The sequence below is a fragment of the Oreochromis aureus genome, linkage group 12, assembly GCF_013358895.1.
Source record: "Oreochromis aureus strain Israel breed Guangdong linkage group 12, ZZ_aureus, whole genome shotgun sequence".
In the NCBI taxonomy this organism is placed as follows: Eukaryota; Metazoa; Chordata; class Actinopteri; order Cichliformes; family Cichlidae; genus Oreochromis; species Oreochromis aureus.
The window spans coordinates 12,491,855-12,503,977 of record NC_052953.1 but is presented as its reverse complement, the minus strand read 5'-3'; the positions used below and the strand labels follow the sequence as shown (position 1 = coordinate 12,503,977).

The 12,123-nt window shown below is 38.3% G+C and overlaps 1 protein-coding gene across 1 annotated transcript; it reads left to right on the top strand.

Annotated features, from left to right (window-relative positions):
- The first annotated feature begins 892 nt into the window (after window positions 1-892).
- Window positions 893-11,150, top strand: plpp5 (phospholipid phosphatase 5). The gene is made up of 8 exons (XM_031727975.2): window positions 893-1,050; window positions 2,891-3,031; window positions 3,127-3,235; window positions 4,525-4,615; window positions 4,730-4,793; window positions 4,880-5,004; window positions 5,465-5,635; window positions 7,025-11,150. The coding sequence occupies exons 2-8, from the start codon at window positions 2,961-2,963 to the stop codon at window positions 7,192-7,194; spliced, it is 801 nt and encodes a 266-aa protein (XP_031583835.1). The 5' UTR covers window positions 893-1,050; window positions 2,891-2,960; the 3' UTR covers window positions 7,195-11,150.
- Window positions 11,151-12,123: the final 973 nt, after the last annotated feature.

The following is a 12,123-nucleotide window of genomic DNA, read 5'->3' as shown; positions in this document are numbered from 1 at the left end:
AGGTTCTGTGTACCTGATATGAAGACCCAGACTGGAGTATTCGTAAGGGGCAGATTTAAGACTCAGTTATATAAAGTCTCAATCAACCCTAATCAGGCTGGTGCCTGATAACAAGATTTAACCAAAATCACAAAGACCAATTTATTAATTTATGCAAAAAGTGAAGTATTTTACGAAGACGCAGCAGTTAAGAAACAAACATTTAGGCAATGAATCATGCAGACATCTTCTGAAACCTCTAGGTGGCAATTCGTAACGTGACGTGGCTTCTTGCATCCCACGTGTCAAGCAGAAAAAAGTGATCTGCGATAACTTCCGGTTTACAAAACATAAAGCAAATGTTTTTTCTCCTTTGGAACGGACATGGAACGAACATAGATCACATTGAGTCAATGTGATCATCTTGAAGCATTTATATCATGAGTACATTACATCCCCCCCACCCCTCCCGAAATAAAGTAAACGAAAGATATTTTTTTTAAAAACAAAAACAGCAAAAAAGAAATGTCCATCGAAAATTACTGAATTAACACTTTTATACCTTGATTAAAGATCACATGTTACTAAATAATACACAGGGGAAAAAGTAATAAACTGTCACCATACCTCAGTTTTATAATTGCTGGCCACCTTTTTTATATACTTTAAAAATATATGTACACAGTAAACTACACAATCACAATTCTTCACTACAACTCGCTTTTTTGAATATACCTTCATACTGTGTCTCTATCTATCTATCTATCTATCTATCTATCTATCTATCTATCTATCTATCTAGAGTACAACTGGACTGAGCCGCATTTAACATAACACTTTAATTTTTAAAGCTTTTATTTCGAAAGCTCACACCAGACGCGCGCGCGGTGTCCGTTAGCTTCACGCAGCGCTCCTCCTCATCCTCCTCCTCCGTGACATCCCTGTTTCTCTCAAATCTAAGAATGCGCGACTTCCACCTTCGGTAGACACAGAAGAGTTAGAGGCCTGCTTTATGTTACAAGAAGATGAAACTATGAGGATAAAAAGATAAAGAACAGCTTCCGGTTTAAGGTTAGTAATGTTCATTTTTGTTAATTTGCTTGACAACGCGGAAATCGGCCAGATGTCTATGATGACAGATGTTGCTAGCTTAGCTTAGCTTAGTCTGCTAACGTATACTTTGTACAGATCACTTAAATAAAGCTCATTTTTATTTCATTTTCCTCTGTACCGACGGGACTCATTATAATTTAATGCGTTTATGTTATATCCGGTCAAATGGAAGCTCTTCAATATTTAGAGCATCTGGAAGTGGAGGGCACAGGTGCAGCATGTTGGCCTTTATGCCAGATTTTAGACGTGGTCAGTGTAAATACTAATGTAAACTGCCTTTTTATCTTTATCTGTGTTTATCTATGAGGACATACGATGTGTAAAAAAGGGGATTCATCTAATTATTTTTTTTGGATTTTTGTTTAAATGATAAGCTCAAATAGGCGCATTTGACATCGTTTTGCCTGTGATTTCAAATGAATGGTGCACTCATGTATTTATTAAGATTATTTTCTCCTCCTTTAGACCAACACCAGATGTTAAGTGTCAAGATCATTTTACATACACCCCATTTTTATGGAGTCCCTTAAGATAGAGTTGTTTTTAATCTTGTGGTAATCAAGTTATTTGGCTTTTGAGAGCATTTTATTGTGGACACAAGTTACACAACGGTTTTTATCTTGTGCAAACAGGTTATTTATCTCTTCGAGCAAGTGATTCTCTTAAGCAAACAAGTAATAAGATAAAAAATACCACCTTACAGGACTTAATGGGCTCCATATATTTACTGTAGTACGGTGTTTATATTTGCTGTTTCTCTGTATATAGGATGTATAAATAATGTAAGTAGCTTTGCTTTAATGGTGATTATTTTGAGAAACTTGGAATTGTTACCTTTCATGCGACGTTTCATGCACTCATTTTGGTAAACAGGGTTATCTTTTAACTTAATTTCAAACGACGGGTGGTTGAACTGGAGGTGGTAGAGTTGTTAAGATTTTTATTGGGAGTAATGGAACGGATTACAAATGAGTACATCAGAGGTTCAACTCAGGTTGAGTGTTTGGAGATAAAGTTAGGGGGTTAGGCCGAAATGATTTGGGCATTTGCAGAGGAGGAATAGTGGATATACTGGACAAAGAATGTTGAAGATGTAGCTGCCATGCAGGAGGAAAAGAGGAATACTTCAAAGGAATTTTCATGGCTGTAGTGAAGGAAATTTGGTGTGACAGAGGAGGATGGTAAGGATAGGGGGAGATGGAGGCAGGTGATTGGCTGTAGATGTTAAGGTTAAAACTAGACTTACAGCCCAAAATATTAACCAGTATAGTTGATTCTGTTCATCTGGACGAACAGAATCAACTTTTGGAGATTTACTTACCTGGATGATTGAGCATGCATCAAGATGTATTAACCAGTATCACCAGTTCACAGGTAGAAAGCACATAAGAAGAAATATCAGTCCTGGGATTCACTACTTAGAAACTTTGTCTTTCCATAGTTCAGAATTATTATTCTTTTCTGTAGAAATATTTGTTTGTGTTTCTCATCTTTACAAAAACAGAGATCTCAGGGGTGTCTTAGGTTTGATCTGGGGCCTCCTCCTGGAACACCTCACATAGGAGGTGCCCAGGAAATAACTGAACCACCTCAAAAGAATAAAGCTGAATAAATTCAGCTGTTTGTAATGCACATACATGTAACTAAAGTATTTTGCATAAATCACTGTAACTATTTACCTGCTAACCATCTACCAAAAAAATCAATAATCTTCTCATCGTTTAGGTTTCATTGTTTTTCTTTCAACATCTAAATTAAAGGTATGATAAACTAAAACTCTGCTCTCCATTGTCTTTAGTCCCAATTAAGTTAAAAGATGGTGGAGTAAAGATGTTTGCTGTTGACTGACGTCCACTCCGAGAAACAAAATGAAGAGGAGGCTGCTGCGTGGTTTCCTGTCGGAAATTTCCATCCGGCTGGCGCTGTTGGTGGTGTTCCTGTAAGTTATCCCTGGGACAGGCACGACATCTGAATGCAACCATTTTGTTTTGTTGTGGGCAAACACCACCTTAACACCGTTTGTGCTTTGCTCAGTGTGACGGAGCAGCTTCCTCCTTTCTACCGTGAGATCCAGGCAGAGGAGATGTGGCTGTATAAATTCCACCGCGTGGAGAAGGACCATGTACCCACCTCTCTTATGTTTGTGAGTATAGCTGGTTGATAAACTGGAATAAATAAAATCCCTCTGGTCATTTTTGTACTTTATTGGAACAGGTTAACTTTCTGCTGTTTTTTTTAGGATCATTGTAACGTTTCTTTTAAGGACCTTAACTCCCATAAGTTCATATTTCTGTGATAGAAAATATTCATAATATATCATATCTCTCTGGATTTTTATTAGCTTTAAAATTAAACCACATGATGGTTAATTTACATATTAAATGAACATCTTGTCTTTTTAGTTTTGATATGTTTTGACGCACATCAAGAACGTAGCTATAACACATGTAGATATATGATCATGTAAATCTTTTGTTTACAGTTGTTTGTTCTGATGACGTAGAGTTAATATTTACTGATTATGACTGAGCTCTCACAGGGTAAAAGGGGAAATCATTTTAAACAAGTACGGCACGTGGAAAAAATCGTAAAGTCCCTCTGTGACTCCAGAGGGGGAGTTTTGAGAAGTTTGATAAACTGCCTCAAAAATTTTAGAGGTGTGGAGTGTGGAGAAGAAATAAGTTTACCCAGACCTCTGCAGTCCACTCTTGATGACTGCTGCGCTGTAAGAGCTCCAGAGTACGACTGCATACATCCACTGCATACTTGTTTTTTGTCATAAATAGTCAACATAAAGATGTTGACCCATTGCAATCTGGGTAAATCCTGGTTATGAATTTCCAATTTATGGTCTGAGCAAATGTCTTGATTTCCTTAAAAATGGTTGGTCTATTATCCTGAAAGTTTTAGGAGTCCTAAATCAGCAGCATAGGACAAAAGCTGTACTGCACAATGGAGTATTTGATATGTCCAATAATATGATTTTGAAAATGGTCTAAAAGGTCGTAAAAAATAGAGCAAAAAATAGTAGCAAAAGTAGCAAAAAATAAATAAAACAGTGGCGAAATCTAGTTTAGTTACCAAAAAAAAAGCCCCATGTTTTTAAATTCTACCAGTAACCATATTTATGAGTTATAAGTAAATCACCCATCATACAGCAGGTGTTGTTAGAGGGGTAAACTTTCCATAGAGGCTGTAAATGTGCTTTTCACTGCTGTAACGTTAGACATTTTAATATTGAAGTCTGTGGAGAGTTTTGTGTGTGTGTGTGTGTGTGTGTGTGTGTGTGTGTGTGTGTGCGTGTGTGTGTGTGCGTGCGTGCGTGCGTGCGTGCGTGCGTGCGTGCGTGCGTGCGTGCGTGTGTCCAGTCTCAGATGGAGAGTTTTTACAATTATTACTGTTATGATCTCCTCTTTTGTTGATCTGTTACAGAGTGTGGCGGTTTGCACCCCCCTGATTGTAATCCTGGCTTTCACCTTCCTGAATAAGTCGGAGCGTGGCGATCTGAAGGAAGCCTCACTGGGTAAGAAACTCGTGCAGAAGAGCTTTTTGGTTTGTCGCATTTAAATGTGTGGGCTGGCTTTTTGAGTTGACTTATCTTTTTCATGATTCAGTTCTTTTTCCCCCTGTCATCCAGCTGTGACTCTGACTTTAGTGCTGAACGGGGTTTTCACCAATGTCATCAAACTTGTAGTTGGCAGGTAAGCAGGTTACATCACATAGCACATTCAACGTTAACCAGAAGCACACATTTGTCCTCCATGTTCATTCTGTGTCACATCCTCAGGCCACGACCAGACTTCTTCTACCGCTGTTTCCCAGACGGTCAGATGAATCTGGAGCTGCGATGCAGTGGTGACCCAGATGTCATCATGGAAGGCAGAAAGAGCTTTCCCAGCGGGCATTCTTCCTGTAAGAGGCTGTTATGGTCAATTATGGCTGCAGAGCTGGTACATTTTCATCAGCAGGCAACAAGAAAAGTAAATGGAGGCACAGAGTGAGGCAGGGGGGCGTATATCTCAATGCACATGTATCCAAGTGTGTAATAGCCTTTAGGCTCTTATTTCATTGTTAGAGACATGCTTGAGTTATAGTACTGCCTTAAATCTATGAGCATAAAAACTTATCAGAAATGCAACTACACATCTCAGTGAGGTAGACTTCAGCAGCTGAAGTCTCTCTGCCCTTTGTTTCAAGAAAAGGAACTGTATGAGATTTTTCAGCCTCTTAATAGCAGAGTAGTGCAGACCACATCATTAACTGGTGGGGATTCAGCGCAGTGCTATAATTTCAGCTCTGATTTCCCATTTTGTTGCATAAAACGTCCTCTGGCTCTCTTTCATCCCTTCCGTTTCTTTCTCTTTTGTTGCAGTTGCCTTTGCAGGTTTGGGCTTCACAGCGCTCTACATTGCAGGAAAGCTGCGCTGCTTCACTGCAGCAGGCCAAGGCCGAGCGTGGCGGCTGTGTGCCTTCCTCACTCCTTTACTCATTGCAGCTGTGATCGCTCTCTCCAGAACCTGCGACTACAAACACCACTGGCAAGGTCGGTTAAATGGGCTTGGTCTGAACACTGCAAAATAAGTTATTAATTAACTGACCAGATTTTTTGAAGGCCAGGTTCACTACCACACCCACCCCTGATTACCGCCAGACCCGTTGTTTTAAAAAAACAACCTATTAAATAGAAAATGTCTGACAAAGTGAAGACACAGCTGAGAAACAAAGTCATTGACATCTATGGGCTTGGTCAGCAAATGATGCTGAGAGCCATTGTATTGTATTGTATCTTTATTTTGAATGATGTTAAAATAGTCTAACAACAACAGAGAAAAAAGAGACAAACAAACAAAACAAAACAAAAGGAAAACAATACAGTAATATTTATAAATAACTTGCATGTTAAAAAAGAAGTAGGAAGAAGCATAAGCTTATTTAATCCCACCCCCTTTCCACTATTTAGTAACTAAGAGTCAACACTTTTTCTTCCTGTTTATGCCCTATCCATCATAGATTATTCCTTACAATTTGTTACATGTTACATGTATTTGCTTTTGTGTTTTGCCATTATCCACTAATGGAGAAAACTTGGTGAACAGTAATGAACCTTCCCAGGAGTGGCCAGCCTACCAAAATTACTCCAAGATTGCATCAATGACTCAAAAGAACCCAGAAAAACATCTAAGGATGTCTCTGGCAAGGAGAAAACCACTGCTGACCAAAAAGAACACAAAGTCTCGTCTCACATTTGCCAATGATCCCCAAGATTTTTGTGAAAATATTCTGTGAACTGATGAGACAAAAGAGGAACTTTTTGAAATTTTTGAGTCCCATTAAATCTTGAATAAAACTAACACAGCATTTCGTAAAAAGAACGTTAAACATGGTGGTGGTAGTGTGATGGTCTGGGGCTGCGTCAGGACCTCCACAACTTGTTGCGACTGATGGAAGCATGAATTCTGCTCTCTACCAGAAAATGTGAAAAAAGGAAGGTTTTGGAATGACCTACTCAGAACCTGGATTTAAATCTGATTCACATCTGTCGCATGACCTTAAACGGGCTCCTCATCATTGAAACTCCTTCAATGTGACTTAATTGCAATTCTGCAAAGAAGAGTGGGGCACATCACCTTCACAGCAATGTGACAGACTCATTGTCAGTTATCACACATGCTTGATTACAGTTCTTGGTGTGAAATGTGGCACTTTAGGTTTACGGGCAATGACTTTTTCACAAAGCTCCAGGTAGGTTTGGATAACTTTTCACATTCGCATGATGAACCCAGGTGCTTGTGTTAGTTATGTCCATTTTCCCTTAAAAAAACCACAACAAAAAAACCCAACCTATGAATAGTGTATAATAGTGCATAATGTAAATAAGGGACTAATTTAGTAAAAGTTCTTATCTGTGTTGTTATGTGTCTCCTTTATGCAGATGTGCTGGTGGGGTCTCTGCTGGGTCTCGCCTTCGCCTGGCTGTGCTACAGGCAGCACTACCCTGCTCTTCGGGACCCAGACTGCCACAGACCTCTGCGTCACAGAGAGACTGTTCCTGCCGCACAGGAGCGCAAGCTGGCCAACTCCACCTACATCCTGCCCATGTAGAAAAGCTGTAACTGCATTTTCCTCTTTGCTGGTGTCATTTAAACTGGGTTGCACAGTAATCCATGTAATACTGGTTTTCACATCTTTAGGGCTGGGCAGCATATCGGTATTTAAGTTGATCATTAATCATTGTCAATGTATTCTCTGGGTTTTCTTTTTTTTTAGAGGGAGACATGATACACAGTTTCTTTTCTGGAATGAAATTGCATCAATTACCGATTCAAATTTTCTCCTGCATTGTTTCTGAAACCCTTGAGAGCTACACTAGCACATTAGCAGTTGTCTTTCTATTCCCGTAATTACCCAGCAAACATGGTCGAAACCCAGATGATATCTCCCAGGTCAAAAGAGGTCGCAGTACGACCACAAAAACTAAACCGTAGACAGATGTATGTCAGCGTTGTTTCAGCGTAGAATAGAGGCAAGGTCAGACAGCCTCTTGCAAAGTGAGAAATAATAAATCGGGTTACTGCAAAAACACTTTATATTTTTACAGTTTTCTGCATCTAAACTGTATTTCATTTGTGGCACAGTGAACTTTATGCATTGAACTTTTACAATTATCCCCTCCCTGTCCTCAATGTCAGTGTCATAGACTCAGGAAAGCTCAGGAAAAGAAAGAGGTCACACTTGACATGATTATTTTTTCTCCTGATTCCTCCTCTCGAGACACTTCTTTGTTTTATTCTCATCAATAAGGAGAAAGTGAGGAAAAAAATCTTGAACACAAGCTTTCTCTTACTAGAAAGTCCAACAATGATGTCAGTTAACCTCATGTATTTTTCCAACTGTGACTTGATGTCTGAAAATTCTGCCGTGACAGTTATTCAGTGTCGAAATGTTTGCTGGGTACAGATGGGATATCTCATTATCATGATGCTGTTCTCCACGTGGCCCAGCTCTGCACACTCTGTGTATTGTGCCTATAGATCACATACTTTACTCACAACAGCTGAGCAGGTTATCTACACAGCCACTGTACAAATAGTCCACCACTCATCAGTCTCTGGCTCAGCTGCTGTGAAAGAGTTTTTCATGTGAGAATCACTTTGTGATTGTTTTGTAAACTTGCAACTTTGTAAAGAAGTAGGGTTGAGGCTTAAAGGGAAGCTAACTGCACTCTGAGGTTCATTTCTGTGCATAGACGCCTCCTCTTGTGAGAAGAATCGAAACTCAATGCCTGAGAATTTTTCACCATCTGTTTCGGTCTTTGTGGTTTTGGAGCTGGCTCAGGCTTAAACAAACACTGGGAGCAAACATCAGCGTGTTAGGAGTCAAAGTCCTTGACTGTCCTGTCTGTTCACAGATCAAAATAGCACAAACACACCTAGTAAAACCTCAGAGAAGCATGTTATGACAAGATGACACAGACAGTAAGATGTGATTAAATGATCCAGTGTAATGGAACCTTTGAGCTTAGATGCTAGTGACCACCAGACCGTGTCTCTCTTGGGGTTTCTGGGTAAAACTGCATCTGTCGTGATGCCTGTTATAGCATATCACAACACTAAGATACTTTGTGGTAGAATTTTGTTGTTTTTGATAAGGAATTGGGTAAAGACACAGGATTGTCTTTGTTATACCTGCAAATTAAGAATGTGAAATTAACTTTATGCTGCCATAAAGTGCAGTGGCAGCAACAGCCTTTCAGTTTAAACTAAGCCTGGCTTGATGTTGGCTGGTCCCATGATTAAATCATAGCTATCAAGAAGTTAAATATTACTTTGACTTTCCCATCTTTTCTGTGGTGTTTTGATGCTTTGATGATGTAAAACTTTGAAAAAAGTCACCACTTTATAGGTAAAACCTTCTTAAACTGCTGAGCACTGTTGTTAAAACAAAAGTGCAATTAATAGGGACTATTTTCAGCTGCGGATGAATAAACATATAACATTCCAGTAGTTTTTGGACAGCAGTGAAGCTCTGTGGCACAGAGGAAAACAGTATTTGTTTTGGTTTTGAACATATATTGGGTTTAGTGATTAAAAGTATATAACACCTCCAAGCGATTCTGTTAAATGAACTTTCATTAGTGCAAACAACTAGGCACTCCTCTTGCATTTAAAGCCAAGTTAACGTAAAACACATTGATCACGCTTATTTATTTTTACTTTATCGAATGCTTTAAAACTTTGTCTTCCTATAATATATGTTCAATGTTCCCATTTATTGATTTCTTTTAAAATAACTTCTCTGTAAAAAGTTCTCCACAATATTAACATCCTGATGTAGCAGTGCTGCTTTACGCTTCTCACAGTTTTTCCAGTGCCTGCTTTGCTTTAAATGATAAAATCATCTCTGGTGTAACAGGACAGCTCAGCCAATCACGTTATTCCAAGTCACCGTAACTGTAAAGCGAGTTAAACGAGTCTTCTCAGGCTTACTGTAGATGGGGTACTGTAGGTACTGTTTTAACCTCTCCAGGCGATGGTGCTACCCTCCCAGTGCTCCTGCTGGTCAGGTTTTTCTCTCCGGCATGTAAACTCCTCGATCGTAATCTCAGACATTTAACACTACAATTTGTGGTTCGGGCGTATTTTGAGTTTTTATTTATTTAATTATTTTTTTTTTTTCTGTTTGTGTGTTGAACCGGCCAAAGTTTTGCACGGTTAACCCGAGCATAAAAGCAGCTGGATCTCAGTGGTTACAGACCAAACTTGGCATAAAGAAAGCGGATGAATTTTGTGCCTTTGTTTACTACGTTCCTCTCAGTTTATGAATGAAGTATATGCTGCATGTTATGGTGTATGCTCTCTGTCATGTAACTTTTTTTCCTTAATCTACCTTTTTTTTGTTGTTGTTGTTTCCAGTGTATTCACTTGTAAAGAAACTACACAGTGAATATGGCATGCTGCTTTTTTTTTTTTAACCTCAGAAAGAAACGTGTCATTTCCTTTTACTCAGTGGATTAATTGTTGGTGGAGTCAAAAGTGAAGACTTGTGTGGATAATGTCAAATTTTTACAAAATGAGACAAGAGGAGAGAAATCGTATCTGAATTTCTTTGACAGATGTTTTGGGGTTGGTGTACAAGTATGTTTACTTTTGGGGGAATGCAGGATTTTACTTGAATTTTTAATATTTGTAACTTTAGAAGTGGTTAGGATGAAAATGGGAGCAAAGTTGTGGGTAAACTTTGAAGGTATGACTCACCCTGAAGTCGGACATACACATTTTTCCTCCAGCCTGTAGTGGTGTCTATAATCTTAAATAAAAGGAGCTAAATGTCCATAGTCAAAGAAAAAAATCTGAATTTTAAAATGTAATTTGGGGATCTCTAAGCAACAGAGTCAAGCACCATAAAGACAAAAACATTTCTACAGCTGATTTCTACCAATCTGACCAACTCGTGCTAGAATTGTCTTGATGAATAAACAAGGAAAAATCTGCAAGTTAGATTTTTGGGGTGAAGTGTCCCTTTAAGGCAAAAAAAAGTTCATTAGGCTGCTGCGTTTTCATAAAATCCTGCATGTTTCACACATATTTTTGTCATTGCTTCCATCCATTCTGTTAATTTATGTAATTTCAGGGCATTCAGAGTGATGTTGGGGGATTCTGCTGAGACTTTACTGTTTGCTTTGTTCATGCCATGATCGTACAGCTCATTCTGCTTATGCTTATGTGCTGTTTGTGTTGTGATGCTTTTAATGAATCTCCCCATGACACTGAATGATCTCTTGTCCTTTGTGTGTTTTCTTTGGAGTCAGCAGTCCTGGTTTTGAGTTTGTATGTGATGATGGATGATTAATAAATGAGTTTAAAACGCATGTGCATATCAAATTATGACGCACCAGTATTTGTAGATGATGTATTGGGAGATAATGTCCCAGATATTGTATGTATTTACATATTGTGTGTGGTAATAATTCAGATTTTTAAACCTCTAATCAGAGCTGTCACGCGTGCCACCTCTCTTTTTGTAGTTTTTCACCTATTAAAATCAAACTGAAGCATGTAGTTCTGCTGGTTGCCAAAAATATAGAAACAAGTCTCCTCTTTGGAAATTATTTTACTGTATTTTAAGTAATGACTTCCCAGTGTAATGGACAGTTGGTGGGTGGATAGTTTAGCAGACGTTAGGGTGTGTAAATCAGATTCAGGTAGTGACACACAAAAAAACAATTGAACACACCTTTTTTTTTATATATATATAATAGAATTCAGTTCGACTTGTTTTGTGAGTTTGCGGGAGAAGTTTTCTTTCAAGGCTTTTTGCCAGACAAGCTCATGAGATACATTTATATAATATTTAAGTGGAAAGAGGTGGGGCAAAATCCTTTCCAATATGTTTTAATCTAAATCAATGAAGTACTTCTTAAAATTTCAGTCTATAACAGCTTTTATCATTAAAGTGTAAAAATGTGTGATGACTGCCACTTCTATAGCTATGCCAATGAAAACATCTTTAATAGTACATATTTGTAAAGTGTCTGTGAAGGTTCTCAGTCATCCAGGTCATCGTAGTCAAAGGAGTTTGCAAAGAAAAGCGTCTGGACTTCTTTGAGTTGCTTGAAGACGTTTCACCTCTCATCCGAGAAGCTTCTTCAGTTCTAAGGTCAAATGGCCGAGAGTCCCAGATTTAATTTGTAAAGTGTGTGTGTCACTACTGAGCTCCAGATTTACATTAATAAATTTATGCTCGGTTAAGTGAACCTCTCATATAAATCCACATTTTTTCTGTTATTGTAACCACACAGTGGAAACTCTACAATTTTGTGAATGTGTGAAGTGTGTGCATAAGTCATTGTTTTAGAATTTTTACAGACTTAAAACAGTATGGTACAGAGATCATAGTTATCTCTGTGAGGTTTTTGCTTTTTTATTAAATTGTTTAATCTATATCTTTCTCCAAAATATAGAAGTAGAGAGAGGTTACCATCTATAATTATTTATAATATTATAAGTTCACTCTTGAGGTAATATAAATGTA